The sequence below is a fragment of the Gopherus flavomarginatus genome, chromosome 19 (genome assembly GCF_025201925.1).
Source record: "Gopherus flavomarginatus isolate rGopFla2 chromosome 19, rGopFla2.mat.asm, whole genome shotgun sequence".
In the NCBI taxonomy this organism is placed as follows: Eukaryota; Metazoa; Chordata; order Testudines; family Testudinidae; genus Gopherus; species Gopherus flavomarginatus.
In genome coordinates this window covers 15,011,511-15,034,440 of record NC_066635.1, presented here as the reverse complement: position 1 = coordinate 15,034,440, position 22,930 = coordinate 15,011,511, and the positions used below count along the sequence as shown (strand labels likewise).

Below are 22,930 nucleotides of genomic sequence, written 5' to 3'. Positions count from 1 at the left end.
CAGAGTGTGGGGGGTAATAGGTACCTATATAAGAAAAAGCCCTGAAAATCGGGACTGTCCCTATAAAATCAGAACATCTGATCACCCAACATGTCTGTTAGTCATTCTCCAAAACAAAATCAGCAATACTTTACTGTAGACCCACTACAAGTTATTTAGAACATGGCTAAAACCACACATTTGTTAGACACAACATTTGTTTCAAGAGATTTTGAGTGATTCATGTTACATGAGATTTTTGCCTATAAGAAAGTGGACTGAATTGCTCTTGGGCATTTCAGGGTCTCCCAGTGCATGTGATGAATTCAGCTGCCAGAGTAATTTTGCGTTTGCCTTGTTACCTTTGGACAGCACGGCAGATCTGCCTGATAGCTTATGTCCTTCACAGTGTGTTTCCAGTGTAAATATAAAATGAGAGAAGAAATGGTAAATAAAGTGGTTTGGGGGGAGAAGGGAGGGTGGAAAGAAATGACACGTGTTCATTTCTATTTGCCTCCTGTGCCAGGCCTGCTTTCCGACTGCTCATCGGGTGCTGCGGCTGCCTCAGTTTGGTGGCTTCGGTGATTAGGTGTCTGGCGGCTTTTAGCCTCTCCCTACAAAGCCAATGTCCTCTCCTTCCTGGCTAAAGCAAATTAATCCTTTCACATGCGCCTCAGAATTTCAAACTGTTCCTTTGCTTGGCAGTAGTTTCAGCTCTTCACGGCCAGGCAGCGTAGCTGAGGTGTAAAGGAGCTTGGACCCAAATCTGGAAAAGCATTTACATGGCTAACTCCTATTGAAATCCATGGGAATTAGGTGTAAATATCTTTGGTGTGTCCCTCTCCCTGAGTCTCCAGTTTTTGGGTCCATGTAGAGAAGCAGCCGCTCCCACCCCAACAGTTCACATCACGCATCACGCCCAGGAGCTACTCCCTACCTGGGCTCTCCTGCCAGCCCGCCTTCCAGGCTGCTTTTCCCAGCCCTGTCACAGGCACCTTTCTTGCTCCCTCTCACCTGCGAACCCAGCACAGGTTTTTCCAGAGGCTGCTCACCTCGCTGGGGAGCCATCCACCAGCCTGCTCTTCTGTCCAGCTCTGACTTCACACTGGTTGGCTTTCATGTCCTTGTCCTCGCCCAGCAGGCCCTGGGGTGGGCTCAGGAGCAGAGAGGAAGGCACAGCTGGAACTGGAACCTTGCTTGAAGGCCCAGATCACTGTGGGACACCTCCTGTTTCAGTACAAACCAAGCAGCATGAGTGCCAGGTCGCCCATAGGGAGCTGTCCTGTTAGAATTAAAATCACAAGTGTGAAAAATGCACCAGGCAGACTTCGGATTTTAAAGTGCAACATGTTTATTTCTAGGAATTGTGGGTTATAAATATTCATTATTAGCTGAGATGAAGTGGGCTTGTTTTCAACCTGATGCACAGAGAATTAGGCATGGCAATCCAGCACCAATTCAGAGAAGAACAGGCCATGTCAACAGATTTTGTTTTTCTCTGACCCCAATCCAGCAGAGTATTAACCACATGCTTAACTTTATTTAAAGTGAGTCATCCCACAGAAGTCAGCGGGACAACTCACAAAGCTAAGTTTGTGTATGTGTAAGTCTTCGCAAGGTCCAGGCCATAATATTTATGACCCCCTAAATAAATGCCAGGACGAAATGCTAACATTTTGTTGACAGGGAAAGCTGAGTGAGCCAATACAATACATGAACTGAGAAAGCACTTTATCCGAATATACTGTATGTGGAGAACATTCGTTATGGATAGTAAAGATACCGGTCAGTTACAACAATTAATTTGGTTTTCAAGTATTGCTAATATATACACACATCAATCATAATAAACCAATTATGGATTTATGTTTTGTCTTGATTTTGCTTGCAGGAAGGGATATGGGGTTAAATTGTCTTGGGAATGTACAGTCACAGTCATTTCTTTAGGCTGAGCTGACACCTACTGGTTTAAAAAACAAAGTCACATCAGCCAGTTCAGTACTCTAGCATTAGCTGTTGTGACTGGGTGCATGGCACCCTGGGGTTACAGTATTTCTAGATCAAAGTAATTGGCAGAGAATGGCACATATCGTAATATTTCCTTCTCACTGAGGCCCAAGGGCTGCTTTTTTAATGGTATTTAAAACTGTTAAGGATGCAGATACACACCTAGTGGGAATTCCAGAGATACTTCAGTGCCCAACTCCTAGAAGTCATTGTTTCTGTTGAGGGTTCTCAGGGGGAATGTGGTCTAATGGTTAAAGCAGGGCCTAGGAAGTAGGATTTCTGGGTTCTTTCCCTGCCAGGAGACTATCAGCCATGACTCTCAGGTTTTATTTCTGGCTCTCCCATTCACTACCAATGCTTACCTGTCAGAGACATGGGGTAGACAATGATGTGTCCTCAGTCCATAAACTGTGTGCATAAAACTCATGAAGACAGTAAAAGGAAAACATATGTCGTGTTTGCTGTATAGTTTGCCATATAGGTGTCCACTAGTGTGTGCTAGGTAGCTAACTATGGTGCAACAAATATTAGTGTTTCCAACTTTTTCAGGTTGGCAAGTCCTTAGTCAAATGGTCTGCGACCCTCTGAAATTTATTATAAAAGGTAGAGTAACAAAATGTATCGGTGACCCCACTCCATGTAATTTGGTGGGTGTATTTTGAGAGGGTGACAGAGACTATTTGAAGGGGGGGAGGGTATTGCGGGAAGTGAGGGAGATTTTCTTCGCTCTACAGTTTAATACATTCCTCAATGACTTGCCGCTCTCCCGATTGCCAGTTGTGCCCCACCGGTTGAGAAACACTGGCATACATGAGAAAAGACTAGTTAATGAACTTGCTTGTCCTTTTCTTGTCTTCTAGTAGAACTTGGCTTGTGGGTGAAAGTGACAGTGACAATCCATCTCCTGAAGGATATCTTTGGTTGGTTGTGGGTGCAGAGGGGTCTTTATGCCATTTTGGGTGATTCATGAGAGCCAGTATGAGATCCATGACCCACCTACATTCTGTTTTGAGGACTTAGATGATGCAGACACCGTGTGAATTTTAATCCTTTGTGAGCCATTCATTGCATGAACTCAGCTGTCGACATTCGATACATGCTGGTGAATTTAATTGCACTTGTAGGTCATGTGGTGGTATTGCTGCTTCATCCTAGGATAAAAGTCAGGTTCCCGGAGTGGATCTCTTTGTTCACATATTCAACTCTGGGTTTCAGAAGATACTGACTCTGATTTTCTACACTCTGACAACATCCTGTGGAGATGCAAAGGGGTAGTTAGTGCAAGGAAATAGTATTCTGGTCTAATAGCAAGGGATTGTTCCCTGTTCCTGTTAACTTGTCTACAGAGAGCCATTCGAGTCCGCAGCCATTCAATGGAAACCATGGTGGGGAGTCAGAAGAAACATCACAGTGGAGGGATCCCAGGGAGCCTGAGTGGAGGAATCACCCACAACAGTGGTGAAATAACAAAGACCACCTTCTCGGTGAGTACAGCACATCTGCTGAGACACAGTCACTCTTGCGAGATTGGAGGCGCAAGCGGTGAGAAAAGACATATATTGGACTGTCTAGTCCAGGGGTCGGCAATCTGTCAGAAATGATGTGCCGAGTCTTCATTTATTCACTCTCTAAGGTTTCCTGTGCCAGTAATACATTTTAATGTTTTTAGATGGTCTCTTTCTATAAGTCTATAATATATAATTAAACTATTGTTCTATGTAAAGTAAATAAGGTTTTTAAAATGTTTTAAGAAGCTTCACTTAAAAATATATTAAAATGCAGAGCCCCCCGGACCGGTGGCCAGGACCCGTGCAGTGAGTGCCACTGAAAATCAGCTCACGTGCCACCTTCGGCACATGTGCCATAGGTTGCCTACCCCGGTCTAGTCTAGCCTTTCTTTCCTGCACAATACTGTTCCCTGCAGTATATGGAAGTATGCTGTAGTGTGGATAAAGCCTGGATCGGGTGAGAAGACACCTGGGGGACTGTCCCTAGCTCTGCCACTAACCTACTGTGTGACCTTGGACAAGTCACTTCACCGCTCTGTGCTCTTGTTTATCCTCCCAGTCCCATCCTTTGTCCATCTTGTCTAATGAGATTGTAAATGCCTCAGAACAGGGACTATTACTTAATATATGATTTGTGTAGCGCCTGGTACGCTGGGATCCTGGTCTCTGTCAGGGCTTGTAGGTGATGCCACAATCATGTGTATATTGCCTAGTGTTGTAATCAGTTCAGGTTTAAATATCTCAAGTGACAGGGCTTCCACCACTCTCTTGGGGAGACTCTTCCAAAAGCTTATAGCTATTGGTGCAGATTTACAAATGTTAGGTGCGTAACTCCCATTGATAGTGTACCGATAGTCAGTGGGAATTAGGTGCCTAACTTGCACAGGTGCTTCAGTAAACCTCCCAGGCAACTCTCTATGCATTTAGATGCCTAAATATCTTTGTCGGTCTGGCCCATCCTCATTAGGATTTCTTCTCTTTATTCAGACCTAATTTTCTTTTTCTTGTCACTTGATTAGTCTTTGTTATACCCCCTTGAATGACCCTAAACAACTCCTCTCCCTTCTATATGCTTCAAATCCTTTATCCTTGGGCTATCCTGTCCTCTTACAATCTTTGGTTATCCAAACTATACATCTCCCTAAAACTCTGTAGGCAGAAATATTCGTAGAAAAGGTGTATTAATGAATGTGAGCTTGGTTTGCAAGGCTGGTGTAAGACATCATGTGGCAATTTTCTAGCCAGTTGTGCGTAGTAAGGATGAGGACAAGATCTGTGTGGCAGATTGAAATGCTTTGCTTGTTTTGGACCAAAGTTTATTCCGTTGTCTTTGGGGGAATTATAACTTTCAGATTGTCTTCCCAGATGTTTTAATCTGTTTTGGGAATGGCTTGAAATATGTTGTAGATCTTAACGCTGAGGAAAAAAAATGCACAGCTGGAAGTAAGTGTCTGGAGTAATTTCCATCTTGGCTATGGCCAGAGGAAGATCCTGGAGAGGAATATTTTTGTTGTATTTGAAATTGGAACATTTTGTTTTTCAGCCTCCCGTAGCCGCAGCAACAGCCAAGAACCAGTCAAGGAGTCCTATTAAGCGACGGTCGGGATTGTTCCCCCGCCTGCACACTGGATCAGAAAGCCAATCAGAAAGCAGGACGAGATGGTAAGCACTAAAGTGCAGCAGTAGTAATTGTTTTGTCTGAGGCCTTGTCTTGACTAGGAAAAGAGAGCAGGCTTGTTATCCTGTAACCCCACCATGACTTTGCCCTTAGCATAGACATTTTTTAACTCATGTTAGGTGATTGGGGCTGACCCTAGGCTCCCCTCATTGGTTGACCACATCGAGCTAAGTGTTATTCTTTGCCTATACGAGGGGCAAAGTCATGGATGAAGTTGTGGTAGCTAACAGAAGTTGGCTAACACTTCATCATCTCTGACCTTTTTTCCTAGTCAAGACAAGGCCTAAGATCTCAAGGGCTTCCTGCCTTCCCCATGAATCTCCACACCTTGCTAGCTCTAAAAGCAATGTTATTGTAGTTCATCTGATTAAAGGTGAGATGCCAAAGTTTGGCTAAAAGTTAAAATAAAAAAAAGTAAAATAAACAAAAACTTGCTTGAGCGATTCAAGACAAGGGGGAAATGACATGAATGCTCTTGCTTAGAAAGGGTATTGAGGCTGTAAATCGACACTGGTCTCTATGTCAGAGTGAGTGATAGGACCAGCACTGCACACAGATGGGCTTAGAATAGAATGAATCCAAGCATGGAGCTGGCCTGATTAAAACTAGGGTCAGGTTTTTTAATATGATTCTATTTGTACTATAGAACACAGAGACTCAGGTGGGCCAGATTTTGATCAGAACTTGTGCAAAGTTCAAGAGGGTTTGGCTCTAAGATGCTGACTCAGCCCATTCTAGAAAGAAGGTCCAGACCCAAAGTTTAGGTTAGGATCCAAACTTCCCCAAAGTTTTTGACAGGTTGTAACCTGGGGTCCTTGCCAGCAGACACCTTGTTTGAAGAGGAGACTCCTCCACCTACCTAAACCATGCATCAGTTTGGCCAGTACTATAGAAACTATTGTTTGGTGCTAGAGACTTTGCATACTGTTGTCCTTTTCTAGGCAAGATAGCAAACATCTTCTCTGCCACAAGTCAGGTGCCAGGGTCCCTTATAAGTGGGTTTCATGTCAGGCACTGGTCCTAAGTCAGCAATTGTTGCTCTGATGGATTTACGTTGTCTAATAGAGAGCAGAATTTGGCCAACTGTTTCTTGTCTCTTGTATAATTCGCCCAATCTGTTCTTTGCCCCTCAGTGACAGTGTCTCAGGAACACAGAAAACACCAGACGGGGGACATTCTTCTCAAGACATGAAATCGGAAACCTCATCTAACCCTAGCTCTCCTGAAATATGCCCCAACAAAGAAAGGTAAAGAGAAAAAGCTGGAGTTTGGAAAAGAGAAGACTGAGAGGGGACATGATAGCAGTTTTCAGGTATCTAAAAGGGTGTCATCAGGAGGAGGGAGCAAACTTGTTCACCTTAGCCTCCAAGAACAAGAAGCAATGGGCTTAAACTGCAGCAAGGGAGATTTAGGTTGGACATTAGGAAAAAGTTCCTAACTGTCAGGGTAGTTAAACACTGGAATAGATTGCCTAGGGAAGTTGTGGAATCTCCATCTCTGGAGATATTTAAGAGTAGGTTAGATAAATGTCTATCAGGGATGGTCTAGACAGTATTTGGTCCTGCCATGAGGGCAGGGGACTGGACTCGATGACCTCTCGAGGTCCCTTCCAGTCCTAGAGTCTATGAGTTGGTGCAGCATAGTTCTCCTTAATGCTGGAGTTCAGACCAATGCAGTTCAGTAAGGGGCCTACAGACAACCAAGCGAGAGGAAAGTTAAGTTGTATGACTCACTTACAGCAAACCTACCACTGTATCTTTCTTTAAATAAGATTTGGTATTGAGGAAAAAACAACAAAAGCAGGCATCTCCCTCGCTTGTGTGAAAATATCTGTAATCCTCTCATGAACTCTTACTAAAAAATAACCAACAACCAGTATTTTGCAGATATTGTCCAAAACACCACAGCATTGCAATAAAAGCATTGTATAGGACTGTTACTGCAGAATATCTAAAAGGTGAGGCTAGTAGGAATCTGTGGAAAACAGAAGAGAAATCAATAGAAATATTTAGTGTTCTGGTTAGCATTTAGGGAATTAACATGGGCCATTTGTTTCTGTTAGTCTTATACACCAGTCACTTAACTTCCTGGGTTTTTTTAAATGATTATGTATAGTTTTAAAAACTCCAGACCAAAATAATCCCTGCTTTAATTCCATTGCAGTCAGGGAATTGAATCAAGGATAAACATCTCCCACTAGCCTTAAGCATGAAGCTGTCTGTGCTGTAATCATTTGTTTTCTTCTTGTTTGCTTGCTAGGCCATTTATTAAATTGAAAGAGAATGGAAGATCAAACATCTCTCGCTCTTCATCAAGTACCAGCAGCTTTGGTAGCACGGCAGGGGAGAGCGAAACCTTGGAAGAATACGACAGCGTGGTAGGTATTGAAATACCACCACACTTGTATACAGTAGGGCCTGCTTCTGATCCTCCTTACGCTTGTCTAGGTCCATTGACTCCAATTGAGTTACACCTGATTTACACTAGTGTACGTTCAGAATTAGACCCATAATAGCTATACATAGTTATACATTTATCTAAGCAGCCTCATGTCATGGATCTTACTGCAGGGCTTTTATTTATCTTTAGCCATCACTGAGTTTCCATCATCTCAATTAACTAAAAATTCTATAGCAGTTCTCACCCTAACTTCAGGATAGAGTCCGCTGGTCGCCAGTGCAGTAAAATGATGAGGCACAACTAAGGGTATGTCTACACTGCAGTCATGGGGTGTGACTGCTGCTAATGTAGACACACCTGGGTAGACTGAATTTAGCTAGTTTGGGCACTGGGATAGTGAACCCCGGTAGCATGCACTTTAACTGATTGCAGCATGCAGCTAGAACTAGAAATCCTTCTGGTAATGACATTTACAGTGGAAATCAAGCTATAGCTGTGGCTTTTCTCTCCCCTTTCATATTTACATTGTATTCATCACCCCGGTAGCTAAGTGCCTAGAAGTATCATTCCCTTCATGTTATTGATGGGGGAACTGAGGCACAGGGGAGGGAAGTGATTTTTCAGATGTCACATGGTGAACTTGTGGCAGGGCCAAGCATATAATGATCCGAGTTTCCTCACTCGGATCATTCCTGCCTGTTCCCAGTCCTAGGGGCCTTGCTGCCATGATGAGGCAGCATCAGTGGCTGCGTGGTGGTAACAGTCTGTGTTCTGTCATGTGACTCAGCTGTTCCGTTTTCAAAGGAGCTTACAAGATTCCATTCATTAGACCAGGAGTGGCCAACCTGCACCTGAGAAGGAGCCAGAATTTACCCAATGTACATTGCCAAAGAGCCACAGTAATATGTCGGCAACCCCCCATCAACTCCTCCCTCCCACCGGCAGCCTCGCTGATCAGTGCCTCCTGCTCCCTCCCTGCATTTCACAATCAGCTGTTTCATGGCGTGCAGGAGGCTCTGGGAGGGAGGAGCGAGGGCACAGCAGGCTCAGGGGAGGGGGGCAGAGCCAGGAGTCGAGCAGTGAGCACTCCCCTCAGCTCCAGCACATTGGAAAGTTGGTGCCTGTGGCTCCAGCCCCGGAGTTGGTGCCTATACAAGGAGGCCCATAACTTCTGAAGAGCCCCATGTGGCTCCGAAGCCACAGGTTGGCCACCCCTGCATTAGACTGATTAAAAACAAAACAAAAATCCTACAGCCCTTCCTGACGTTGAGGTTAATGGGACTACTCAAAGGAATTCAGGCTGCAGGACTGGGCCTGAATTTGATCTCACTTGCACTGGTTTGGCCTCTCCCCACTGAATTCACACCTGATACACATACACAAGAGGGGAATTGAATCTACGGTGTGCAAAAGTCCTTATTGCAGCTTGGGGGGACGTTGCTGTGCAAGTGTAAGCCCCAGCAGGCTTTGCTCCATCTACACCACCTTTCCCAAGAACCTTGCTCTTCCCACCTGGGCTCTCGGACCAGAGCCTCTGCTGAGCAGAGATGCAGTGCAATAGAAATAGAACGCCACTGATGAAAGTTCTCCATTAAAAAGGTCTTTGCTCAATCTCTGGCTACAGGGCAGCCAGCCATCCACAGCTTCGCCTTTCAAACAGGACGTGTTTGTCTATGGCTCTTCTCCCAGCAATGAGAATCCAAGCATGGCAGCTGCTGCTACACCGGTGATCATGAGCAGGAGTCCCACAGGTGTGTAGGATGGGGTGGCAGCGCGTGAATGGGACAGACACTTGTATCTGTTGGGCTAATGTACAAATGTCTCTCTAGGAAGGTCAATTCACTAACCACCTCCCATGGAACGAAACCCAACTATCTGGCTCCACTTTAGTCTTCTTCTAATAAGGTTCTTATGCTGCCCTTTCACCATAGTGCCTGAGCACCTGAAGTGCATTAAGCAACACGACTACACATCCATCAGGTGGTGTTTGTTCTCTGATCCTCTCTCCAGAGAGAGGTGTGTGTGTAGTGGAGGATGTTTCAGTAGGGTTTGTTTTGGGGTTTCTTTGGTCTCTGGATAGAAATTGTCCCAGAGGAGATGGCAAACAGGTTGCCATTGGACCCCCCTAGAAACACCACGATCCGTTCAGCACCGGCATGGAGGAACAGACTGGCACAGGCCTGCCCATTCTTTTGAAACCCAGCAAAGGCGGCCACCGGTCTCCCCAGCATCTATTGCCTTTTGTTTTCCAGGGCCCCGGCAGCACTGGGAAATTATCTTCTGTGAAGAAAAATCTGCCCTAGTCTGAGCTGTGCGATAGCGCTGCTGGCAGTACATTGAAACAGAACCCACAAAACAATGAGCCAAATTACTTCAGCTGCTCTCCCCTCAGCCAGCCATTAATTGCCAGTGATATTTTATTGCCAGTCACTGTTACTGAGAGCCCTATTCTTCAACGCCTGCTCCTACGAAAATCCAACTGAAATCAATGGGCCAATTCACATGAATAAGTACTACTTGATGTGTGAGGGTTGCAGAATTGGACCCTTACTTAGGGCTTGATTTGGCAACCCTTATTCACATTAGAAAATAGTCCCATTGAAGTCAATACATGGAGACAGCGAGCTTGACTCTCTCAGCATGACTAAGGATTGCAGACTGGGGCCCAGGACGCCCAAACCAAAATCTGTTGAAGTCAATGGGCACCTTTTTATGGTTGTCTTTTCAGGGCTTCCCCCCCTCCCCAGTTCAGTAGATGCACTTTACCAAGTGCTTGACTGTAAACACATGTGTGTGTGTGTGTGTGTGTGTGTGTGTGTGTGTGTGTGTGTGTGTGTGTGTGTGTGTGTATATATATATATATATATATATATATATATATGCAGTAATGAGTTTAGACTTGTGCTCAAGTCCCATTGGCTCCAATGGGCTTTGAATCAGTCCCTCAAAAATTAGCCAGAATGACTCATTCTGATCCATAGAAGCCTGACGGCGCTATCAGCAATCATATTACACTTTAGGCTATGTTTCTGCTGCAGGTGGGAGAGCTCCTCCCAGCCCAGGTAGAGTCACACTAGTGGGGATTGAACTACCATGCTAAAAACAGCAGTGTGGACATTGTGGCATGGGCTCTCAAACCCATCCATTCCCTTAGATTTCAGAGCCCAAGTTGCAATGTCCATATGGCCGTTTTTAGCATACGAGCCCAAGCTCTCTCCCACCTGAAGTGTAGGCATACCCTCATTGGCCTGTGCAGAAGCAGCCTCGGAAAGTGAATGAAATGCTAACTTCTTCCTAAAATCTTGGCCTGAAAGGTATCTTGCAGACAAGTCCTGGTCAGCATAGTATCCATTTAGCAGACTTTGTATTTTTTATGTTTTATATTCTGCACAGGGAATTTATTTCTCTCTTATAACTAAAGCGTATCAGTGTTTGTTGTTGGTTTGTTTCCTTCTCAATGGACTGGCAACTGTAGTAGTCTTGGAAACCTACATATGAGGTCACTGGCTCTATGGAATATGCTGTGATTCAGAACATAACCAGTAACTAAGACGTTTCCTTTGGGCATGATTCTGTCAGGCTTATGTTGAGCTGAAGCTCGCTCTGCCACTAGTTCCATTCATTTCAATAGAACCGCTAGCAAAAATAAGGCACTACTCACAGTAAGTAAGGGTGACAGAATGGGAACCTTTGTTAATTCATTAAAATGATGACAATAATACCATTCTGTTCTGGAAGGTTTTGTGTGTGCAGACAAAGAGTTCGGGACTTCAGTGACATATTCTCCTCACACATAGACCTACCACTGTTTTAAATTTCATTCCCCTTAAAGAGTGTGGGAGGAAATGATACCAGTGCAAAATGCATAATGGGAAGTTAAGAGTATTAGCTCTTGGCTAAACAGCCATCTCAGTTTAATTGTTCACAAACTGGTAACAGGGAATGGCTGTAAAAGGAGGATGAAGTGGAAAATCTGAGGGAAACTTTAGCTCTACCCATGTGCCCATCACACGCCCTCCTCCTCCTCGTTCTTCCCAGTTACTTCTGTCAACATTAAAACACAAATTTTAAACACAGAGAATGGCTGTTTCATAATTGTCCTCTTAGCAAACTGAAACCCATGCCATGCATTTCCTAGATCGGTCATTTATTAGTCTTTTCGGTGACATTTTTCTCAGAAATATTATGGGATATAATTACGCATCAATTTACGCCATTCAAGATATTACTTAATATGGAAGTTTTGCAAAACCTTCAGAAAAAATGAAATAATTGATAAAATCAATGGGAAGCCATTCAAGTGACTGGCTGGTTGGGGCTGGTCTAGGTGCAGTCAAGATTACAGCTTAAACAAACATCGGTTTATTGATTTTTTGTTTGTTTCCTGACAGATATAAAGAGCAGAAACTCTCCGAGGTCCAATCTAAAGTTTCGCTTCGATAAGCTTAGCCATGCCAGTTCTAGCACGGTACGTATCTGTTATCGTAACCAGACAGTGTACGATGCATAGGCTCACACACTGAACATGTTACAGCTCCAGCTGTCCACTATGTCTGAGCTATGCTTGGCTAGAGAATAGCAGCCACTGGGAGCCAATTGCAGCTCCCTGATCCTCAGCAGCAGGCAAGTGGGGGTCCTACTCTAGCTTCTGTAAACAACTTTGCACCTGTGGAGAATCAGGTACAGCAGTTCAATGCCCTGGGATACCTTGACACGCTCCTTCATGCCAGGTGTAGGAGGGACAGCTAGTGCGAGAGGCAGTGGAGCGTTCCCAGAGCACAATGTGACTCTAGCAGACCAGAGACTGCAGCCCTATGTCTAAGGGTCTAACTCTGGTAGGATCTCTCACAGCAGCACACAGAGCGGGAAGACCACCACCACCAAACCTACAGAGGGGGCAACTCGCTGGTTGCTCCAGAACAGAACCTGAAAAGAGAAGTTCTAGTCTGAGACCAAGGAATGAGCATGGTTCTGTGTGTAAGCCCCATAACAAAAGGTATGGGGTCTCATATACACACACTTCCCCTGGCACGCCGCCCCCGCCCCCTAAATTACATATGCTCCTAGCATGTTAAGTCTCTTACAATGGGTTCCCAGAGGCAGCATCATACATGCCAGTGTTGACACACACCAGCCCAGGAAATGCCAACGCCAGTCACCAGAGCATGGCACTCCCAAATAGACTTCTTGGTTTCTTCTAGGCTCAGTTGTGCAAAATGGGTACAATGTTGCTTTTATGGAAAGGAAAAGGGAGGGCAGAAAAAGGGATTGGGAGAAGCAGAAGGACTGTTGATGGCCAGTCCCTGGGCGATATCCGCAGGGGTACCTGTCCAAATGCTTCCAAATTGTGAAGAAGCTGTCTTTGTAAAAATTTCATCAGCATTTTTTCTGTTATTTTTTTCACCCACTCTGATACTAGTGATGTGAATCTAATTTCTGACCTTCCCACAGGCCTGTTCTGGAGGCCTGTTAGGGACAATTGTAGATCAAGTTAAGAAATACAGGAGGTGCAGGGTAAAAAGCTTTTTGCACACAGTTGTCCCTTTATTTGTATGAAAAAAAATCTGTTCTGCTTTTTTCACCTTTTATATAGAGTCACTAGCAGGCAACAGACAACATGAACTTGTAAAAGGTAAGTGTTTTGTAAGATGATTGGGCCATTCCCCTCCAATGCAATTATAGTACATTGCTTTGGGTTTTATCTAGCATAGTTTTAAGAGTCCCAGTGGGGCTTCTAACATTCCCTTTTGGGGCAATTGTTCGGTAGGCTAATAGATCTCACTGTGGCAAGGTCTACGGTTTTAGCTGCTGCATTGTTTTTTAAAGGAGGGGGTTAGAATTTTTACAGTGAGAATAAGGATACGTTTTGTTCATGCTCATAACTGGAAAAAAAACAGGCTGAATAAGTTGCTCAAACATCCCCCCCCTGCAAAAAAAAATTTGGGCAGAGCTCATGCATGGAACTATTCAGCTCATCAGGTATGTTTTACAACATTTAAAAATGGAATTGCAATGGGAACTCTTTTGCAACCCTTAGCAGTTTTTCAACTAATGGCTGTGATTATCTGGAGCAGGGAGGATCGGGGGCGGGTCTCAGTCTAGTTCTCAATAGACATGTGTCCACAGCAGAAAATGCCTCCATCAGAACTGGCAACAACTCTGTTTCATCAGAGAAGTGCAGAGGTTTGAGTCTGGATATTCTTCTGGCTTACACGTGGCTCCCTCCAAGTCAAGGTTGAAATACACTGAGGCACACAGGGAAGCTTGCAAGACCAATGTTTTTATTGCAGGTCTTGTGACAGTTGTGGCTTCTCTTAAGGCCCCAGCTCTTGGGAGTCCTGTTATTTCACAAAAACCTCAACTTTCATTCAATTAAAAAAAAGTTTCTAGCTCTCATGGTTGTGGTGAACAGCCTCAAACCCCAGAAGTATCCCACATTGGCTTAAAAATTGCCTGATTTAAAAAAATTATACAATCTCCTGTTTTGTGTGTGCTGACTTATGAGTTTTCAATACTTACGGTTAGCAGTGCTGCAACCTGTAACTCTTCTGTGGCTTCAGAGGGAGATGGAGTGGCTCACACCTGTGAAAAATCTGGCCTTCCATGTTAAGAGCTATCACTACCTTCAGCAAGTAATATGGGCCTGCTCCAAAGCCCGCTGACCTCAACTGAAAGATTCCAATTGGCTTTGGATCAGACCAGACCTTTACTTGTAGGTGAACGTTTTTACAGCCTCATAGTGCTTTGCAGAACTCCTGAAAGTGGCACGTCTCATTCATACTGTCACTGATCCTTTCTTGAGAATTTTCTCCTTTATCAGTATCTCAAGTTTTCATTCTCTTTTTGCCTTTTTTTTTTTTTGCAGTTTATTTCTGTTTAACAAAGGGAAAAATTCTTCTCTTCCAACATCAAATGGGAAACCATATTAGCTACACTAATAGCAACTGCCACGCTGCATTGTGAGATCTTCACCTATTCAGCTGTACCTTTAAGTAAGTCGAGAAGAAACTGCCATCTTGCAGTCATATCTGTATTCTAACAAGAACCCGTCTTTTCAGAATGGTAAGCAAGTTGCTCAACTCCCATTTTGTCTGACAAAACCCATCCTTGCACTGCAGCAGGAGATGCATTTTCCACCATGTACTTGAAGGAACTTCACCCTCTCGCTTGGTACTCTGAAATGTGTTAGCCTCGTGTGCGCCTTGTATGTACTGTAGCTATTTGTCCTAAGATGAGTGTTGTTCATCTTGTATAGCTTTCACTGGAAAAAGACAATTCAATAACAAATCCTGTTTCCCATAGGCTTTTTCATATTGCAACTCCGTGTCTATCAATTTGAGCTAGCATATAATTTTCCTTGTCCAGAAAGTAAGTGGGACAGACATTCTCTGTCATTTCAGGATGTCACTGTGCTTTAGTTACCTAATGAAAAACAGCTTGCCAGTTTTTGTTTTTTTTAAGGGTGGTGGGAGCTTGTCAGGAGACATGCACAAGCTCTTTTAACTATATTTATTTGACTCTCAGCTTGGACAGGAGGGATTTGCTCCTCCTCCTCCTCCCTGTGCTCTGATTCATTAGAGGATTTTGGAGACAAGCAAGGGCAAAATTCTGTGCTGCTGTAAATCAGTAGATATTTGACTTCAGAGAGGGACTGTGGATGTGGCCCCGTGCGTGAACTGGAGCAGTAACTTCTGTGGGCCTCTGTTCCCTTCCTCCTTGTTAGGGTAGGAACTGTCTCAGATGATGGGTCTGTTCAGTGGCAAGCACAATAGGACCTCCAGGCACTCCCACACTAGAAATAATACTAATGGAGGCTCTGCCATTTTACAGTAGAGAATTTGGCCCTCACTTTTTAGGAGGGCATATGGACTGGAGAATAGCCACTTGGCTGGAATCTATCCCCAGCAAGCAAATTACAAGCTGTTAAGAAGCGGACTTCTGTTGTTTGTTGTGTAACCCACCTACTCAGGAAGTTCATCCCCTCTGCTGTGTAATGGATTAGACACATGCTGTGGGGAGCGGCTGTGCAAAGTCAAAATAGGGCTGGGAAGAAGGGACCCCCCCATGTGAATAGACACTGATGAATAAGCAAACTCCACCCACTCATAACCAGCTCTCCAGCTATTGGTCTACATCGCCCTGGGGTAAGGCTGATTTCTGCAAACAGGGCTCATACTTGAGCAAGGTTCTCCTTTGCTTGGGAAGCAGCGGTGTGGTTCGTATTTTTATGGGTGCTGTGATAGCATACAAGAGCCTGCAGAATGACCAACACAATGCTCTTGGGAGACAGCACCAAAGATTCTGCACGTCACTCAATTAGTAAAGGAAGTTTGCCATTAGAAAAGGGATAAAAAAGAAATTGGAGAACAGTTTTTTAAGCTGTATAAATATGCAACAGATACAGTCTTGTGAGAAAAGAAAGAGTCAGGCCCCCTGTTTTTCCTTCCACTTTATGCTTCATGGAAAGTGATTTCACTTCCCTCACATAGTGTCAGTAGTACATAGTCTTGTTAAGGAACAGCACTTAGCTCACCTGCCACCTTTCAAGACTCAATTGCCATAGAGAAACTGCCAGGACCTGAGGGTTCCGGTAGAACCAAATGTAGTTGTTTAATCAAACACCAGGGGTCTAAATGTATGGCCATTGCCCTGTACCTTAAGTGTACAATGGCATTATGTTGGTTGGCTACTTTGCACTGTGTGACTACTGCAAGGCAAGGGAGAGTCAGTCAGTCAGAGCCCAGCTGTTTAATTAAACATCTCCAATAGTACTACAGGAACCCATTACATTAAAGAAGAGGCGCTTTCATTTTATCAGCAGCTGAACTGCAGAGAGAGGGGAAGTGCTTTATATAATTTAAACACCTTTTCCCCTGCCCCAGATGGAGTGACTTCAGCTACAGCTGGAGAGGAGGGATTCTGACTACTACATAGACCTCAAAAGCACCCACTGAATTTTGTGGGCCAGATCTTCAGGTGGGGTCAGCAGGTGATGCTCCAGTGACCTCAGTGGAGCTATGCTGCCTTACACCATGTGAGAATTGGACCCCACATACCAAAGTTTAGTTTCATGTGAATGACTTAATATTTGTTCAGTACCTGACTCGTTCCTCCAAAAATGGGGGAAAAGATCGTGTAGTTTCTAGCTCAAAGAGTTGCTTAAAGCTTCTTTTCTGGGAAAATAATTTATTATCATTTTATATTTTGTATGGAAATACTGGTGGAGCTAAATGCACTTTGGTCCTTTCCCCCTCCCGTGCATGACAGCTTGTACGTCATTTCTGGTGGTGGGTACAAGTAACTACTTTGATTTTGATATTAGGAACTCTAAATACCTCTATCAATTTCCATAAAATGTAGCCAGCTTCTTTTTTTTGTTTTTGTTCTTATGGAGGCCTCATCCAAAGTTTACTCAAGTTAAAGGGAGTCTTTCCACTAGAGGGCTCAGGGATGAGGCCCATTCTGGTAGCATGCTAAAAAGAATGTTGTCATTTTGCACAGTGCAAAAAGCATTTTTTCCCCTTAAATTAATCCAGTTGATTCACTAACACTGCCTCATTAAATGAGGGGCTTCACCTGCATGCGGAAAGAAAATTTTCATACTTTGGTGCCAGGGGTTAGGGCATCCACTTTTACATTTGAGGCTCTGAAGTGTCCCAAATGGGTCTCGGTGTCTAATTTGTGGATATAAGTGCAGAATTAGGCACCTCTCCAATCACAATCATAATGTGACAGAGGAAAGGTTAAAATACATGTGGGCTTAACAAATTGAGGAGCCGTATTTTCAAGCAGCCCACAACAGGGGGAGTGCTTCCCCCAGGCAAATCCCCCTCAGCTGGTACACTTCAGCGTAGTTCCTTTGACATTAATCAAACTATACTGGCTTTACAACCTTGAAGAATCTAACCCTACGCTGGCAAAGTGCTCTGGTAACTCGGACACAAGCTTGCCTGACCTTTGGAAAGAGTCTGTGTTTGCCTCAAGCAAAATTTCACAGTATGTAGAACCAAATGTTCATTTTCAGTCAGTAGCACACTGCATATTGGTTTAATAAAACACATACTTACAGGTGCTGTTGGTGCCTACATGTAGTATGCCAATTTAAAATAAAACTAATTGTCATATAAGAGCTGGTAACTATAACATCAGAGGAAGTAGACAAATTGTATTGATTATTTTCTCTGAGAACAGAGAGTGTTTTTCTTTGAAAGGACAGCTCTCTGCAGAATGAAATACTAGTAACAATGAGCCAAAATTCAGAATATTTTCTCCTTTAATTTCTCTGAACAGAATTTAAAATATTAAAAATGAATATTTTGTTTAAATAAGGAAAAAGCACCCTCTCAAGTCCTGTTTTGCAGCAGTATGTATAGATAAGTACAGCTGTCTCAGGTTCAAAAAATCTTAAAAGGTCAGAGCTCATGTGTGTACATATTTTCTCCACTCTTTCCCTTAGATATTGTTTGATTAATTTCCTTAAGCCATATACCAAAATGTCACCTGGTAGCTTTTTTTTTTTAACTTCTGCTTTGAGGTTTTCTTTGGTATTTCAACAGGTTGCTTTGATTCTACACAAGTCATCTTTTAGCTTCAGTGTTGATCTCTGTAAGATCTTTCAGCGCAAGACATGATGTCTTGGGGTATTTCATTAGATACTGTGACTTTCCGTAAAAGTTGTTTGAAGGCGATTCAAAGCCATGCAGATGAGAAAGTTTTTGAAAATAAGTGAGAGAAATACAGTGAAGTGGACTCATCTTCACAATATCAATCCCACAGAATTTCAGAGGAGGAGGAGAATTAAGGTCGTCAGGTAAAGTTTTCAAAAGTACCCAAACATGTCAGGAGTTATAAGCCTGATGAGTCTTAGATACTTTTTACCCCCTCATCAGTTGTAAAATGCTCCACAGGATCTTTAATGATCACGTGGAGCATTTTACAAGAGTAGGGGTTTTAATGCTGCTGTCCTAGCCACATTTCAGTATAATTACTTTACCATTCCCACTTAAAACTTCAAAGGAAGCAGACATTCTTCTTCGCTTCCTGTCCGAAACTGCTGTGCTGCACCTTGGAGGCAGCTACACAGCAGTATATATTGCCAAGTGTTTCAGGACAAGAACTACACAAGACATTAGAGGAAACCCTCAGTAGTTCTAGTTAATACACTAAATTCTAAGACTGTGCCATTTTTCAGTTGGAGTGAAAAATGGGATTCAAAAAGCAGAAACAAGATATTTTTGTCATTCTTTACACAGTCAACAAAAAGTAGGCATTTCTATGGGCCATAAACTCCAAGTGCAGATAGAAGGACAGTGTTCTGGTGTCTCTCTTACCACCTTGCACTGATTTTACTGTATTAACATGGGTACTATGGAAGTGCAAACACTGTATATTTATTTAATTTTGAAATAAGACATTCAGGGCCAGATCCTCAGCTAGTGTACATCAGCATAGCGCCACTGACTTCAATGAAGGCCTGCTCTGCAAGTTGGGAATAATTTTATTTTATGCTTTAACTTTTCCACCACTTATTTGAGCACTAAGGGGAAGGAATTCTCTTCTCCAATCTGCAGCACATACTGCACTTGTTACCTGCCTAGAACTTTCACAGCGGGTCCTGGAGACTCTAGACAGAGAAGAAGAGGGGGATTTTCAAAAGCTCCTAAGGGTGTTAGCAGCATGAGTCAAATTGAAAGTCTGTGGGGCTTGTGCTGCTAAGTTGTTGAGCCTCTGAACCCCCCCATATATGTAATATGCAACCAATCCCACAGTGAAGACAGGAAATCTCAAGTGCTGAATGGAATGCAGAATTCGGTCCTGCCTCTCAATATGATGCTGTTCCAGTAGCAGAAAGGGGATTGCTTTACAACTGCGTACACAAACTTACATGTACGTAAGTGCTTTCCTGCCTAAGTCTCACTGAAATCCACAAAAAGCGTGGACCATAAAGTGCTTTGTTAAATATGTGCTTAAGTACATCCCTGTTCAACTGCTTTTCTGCACTAGGGCTTTGGTTAATGTAGAGAGGAAGGGCCGAACAGCTAGCTGGTGTAAATGGACACATTAATGCCAGCTGAGGATCTGTGCCAAAGATTTTTCAGCTGATTGTGAGAGGTACTTAGCACAGACAACTGCCACTGAAGTCAATGGACATTGTGGGGGCTCAGCACCTCTGCAGATCAGATCCTTTGACTGAGGTGGCTTAAGTTCAAAATTCTGTTTCATTTCTAAATAGTTAACGTTTTTTTCCTCCAAATCTTAAAGCATGCTTTCAATTTTTTTTGGTCATGAATGTAGTACTGTATAAAATCCTGCAAAGGATTTTCTAAACAATAGAATGTGATGAGAGGTAACAGTGTAGAAAAAAAAATTCTTAATGAAATGTATCTGACAAAAAATTATTTTTTTGTAGAGAGGTGATGCGTTGTAGAGTTTCTGGTTACCTATGTTTGTGTAAATAATGTACATTTAATTTATTGCTATGGTAGCATATTGTATTTGTTATGTATAAAAACTAATTCTAAAGGTTCAAAAATGTATATTTTGTTGCTTAATCGTGTCTTTGCAAAGTTCACAATAAAAAACATATTTTGTGCCTGTAAGCGTACCAGGATTTCTGTGCACTGATAAAGCATTTGGCTTCAACTGCCCCCTGCAAGGTTGCTTGTGATCTCCCTCATGTGGTTTTATGCTGGTTTACTTCCACGAATTACAGTGGAGTTATTCCTGCCTTATGAGATCAGGACCAATTTCCATCACCTGAAGCTCTTAAAATATACTCCATACTTAGTGTCTTAACTCAGTAGTTATGACACACTTTCAAAATGGAAAATTGATCCAACACACCGTGGACCAAATTTTGTTCATGCATATTGGTGTAACTTCAGTAGAGTTACTCCTGATTTATTTCGTGTAACTGAGACTAGAATTTGGGACCAATTCAGCTAACCATTTAATCGTGTACTTAAGTTCCATTAAATTCAATGGGACGTAAGCATGTGCGTAAAGCTAAGTTCAGACTGAAGTGGGTACTTGGCCATTTAAAATCTGCCACTGAAGATATATATTAAACATAAGCTATCAATTCCAGCTGCTAAACAATATGAACGGCCAGTGCCATCATTCAGTCTTAAAACAATGAATGAGTGCCCTGGCTTGTCACGAGCTGACAAATAGATTTTCCAAACCAGCAGTCTATCAAATTGTGTGTTTCTCTCTTTTTAACATTGTGAATTATTTACTTTAAAAAACCCCCCCACAGAAGTCATTACTAATCCATAGTGCCATTTCCCAGCACCATGTCTCTTGTTCTATGGAGCTTAATATTGTAAAGAGAGGTGAAGACTTTTTGCCTCTTAGGTTAAGAGCACCTCCAGTAACCAGCTTTTGAATCTCAGTGCTCTGTAGATTGTCTATGGGTTTGTTTCCAGGCAGAAGCTGTCCTGCTGTAACCATACTGGTATCAAAGTGGTACCTGCCCCTCATGTGGTCAGTTATATTGGGTATGCTTTAAAGGTGCTTTTATACAATAGGGTTAGGCCTCAGTCAACAGGACAAGCAGACTTCCAGGTGGTAGAAAGTTCATTTGACTTTGCTAGAACTATACCAATTGAGAATCTGGCTCTCGTGTTCTCTCCACTCCCCCGACCTCCCCTGAGGTGAATTGATTTCACTAGAGTACTTTTTTGAAGCACAGCCCCCCTCCTTTCAAGACTAATAAGTAATTTAGGATGCTATCTTGAAATAACATAGGTTCCTACTACTAATCAAACCACATGGGAGAAGGGAAAAGAAGCAGCTATTCAATTAGTCTAAAACATGCACATTTCAATAACCACCTGGCATAGCTTACCTGGATTCCACCAGCCTTTGGGCCCTTACAAATGTCCTCGCTGTGCTAGGTATGAAATTGGCTTTTCGCTGAAACTCATAAGGCCTCATTTAAATCCCTGTAGTTTGGAAATTCAGTTGTAATGTCCCAGGTCCTTCCCTCCAGGAGCTCTCAGGAAAATGTCTGGTGGCCACAGGAGCAGTAAAGTGTTCCTACATCTTCAGTGAACAAACCACAAAAGAAGATTAGCTAGTGTTGCTCAGGCTTCAGGCATTACTCCACTGTCCCTGCAACTTTATATCTTCAACACTGTAACGAGAGGGAAACAAAACCAGGAGGCAGAATAAATCTACCTTGATTTATACCTCAAAGAAAATACAGTGGTAAGTGTCACGGGGAGTATTACACCACAGTCTCTTCTATCCTTTGGGATGCAGCAGGCAGAGTCCAAAGCACTTTAAAGCTGGGATTTTTGAAAGAGCCAAAGGGAGACTGGTGTCTAACTAACTCCCTTCGTCTCCCTCAGCTTAAAATGAGGGTTAATTGTTGCTTTGCACCAGAATCTACAGCAGGGGGAGCAGTGATGATGTGCACTGGCCCAGGTGGGGGCTGTGTGCCTCAGGCAGAGATTCTGGGGTGCACTGTTGCTGTACCACTCGTAAAGATGTTTCCCAACTGCAGCATCCCATGCAGTGGGTCAGCATGAAGAGTGTGGGGCCTTAAGCCTGGTGCTAACCAGTGGCAGTTCTTGTTCTCCTTCAGAGCAAGGATGGTGACTAGGAAAAGGCTGGGGGAGCCTCCTGCTCCCACGAGCCAGCACAACCTGGTTTTGATAAGGGCACTGTGTAAACAGAACTTCAAACCTCATCTGGCCTACAGTGGGGGTGCAATCCTGTCCTCATTTAAATCAATGGGGGCCAGGATTTCACTCTGAAATTTCAGTCACTGGGTCTGAAAAGTCACAGTGTGACTCGTATTGGAGTAAATGCAGCTACACCTGTGGATAAAATCCAAGTATATAGACAATCTTTCCATGCAACTCTATGGAGTGGACGGTGCAAACCAACCTGAGCCCAAACTAAAAACAACATTCGCACGAAACCTTGTCAAACACAACGGCAGGCCTCTGTTATAGAGCTAGCCAGGGAAAAACCAGGGTGGGAATATTGAGACCTGAGGAGTAACAAATCCACAGAGCCTACGCCAGAGATTAAGAATCAAGTCAAACAAATCAGACTTTGAGTTTCACTTATGTGGCTTTATTGCTGTTAAATGTTTAATGAGCCCTTTGCATTTCAGAAAGCCAGCAAGCAGATTGGTTGATTCAGATTTGCACAAGTACGGTATATTCTAGACACCATGACTTCAAGCTCTTCCACGTACAGCCAAACAATGTAAATGACCGCCAGGGACCCAGGCAACTTTAAAATTCAAATACCTTTTCTCTCCAACCATTTCCCACCCTTATAACCAACCTGCCTGCATGCAACCACCATTTTCAAATACCTGGGGACTAAGAGGTAAGCTTTG

At 43.3% G+C, this 22,930-nt stretch overlaps 1 protein-coding gene across 10 annotated transcripts in view; it reads left to right on the top strand.

Moving 5' to 3' along the window:
- The window catches only part of RAP1GAP2 (RAP1 GTPase activating protein 2), a 322,912-nt gene extending 307,664 nt beyond the window's left edge, over positions 1–15,248 (top strand). For all 10 annotated transcript variants that reach the window (XM_050929146.1, XM_050929154.1, XM_050929149.1 and 7 more), the window contains 8 exons: positions 3,333–3,470; positions 5,038–5,156; positions 6,306–6,419; positions 7,432–7,549; positions 9,197–9,323; positions 11,964–12,040; positions 13,166–13,204; positions 14,438–15,248. In XM_050929146.1, the coding sequence (XP_050785103.1) occupies positions 3,333–3,470; positions 5,038–5,156; positions 6,306–6,419; positions 7,432–7,549; positions 9,197–9,323; positions 11,964–12,040; positions 13,166–13,174 (702 nt within the window). In that variant the 3' untranslated portion in view covers positions 13,175–13,204; positions 14,438–15,248. The remainder of the gene's footprint in view (positions 1–3,332; positions 3,471–5,037; positions 5,157–6,305; positions 6,420–7,431; positions 7,550–9,196; positions 9,324–11,963; positions 12,041–13,165; positions 13,205–14,437) is intronic.
- The last annotated feature ends 7,682 nt before the right edge of the window (positions 15,249–22,930 follow it).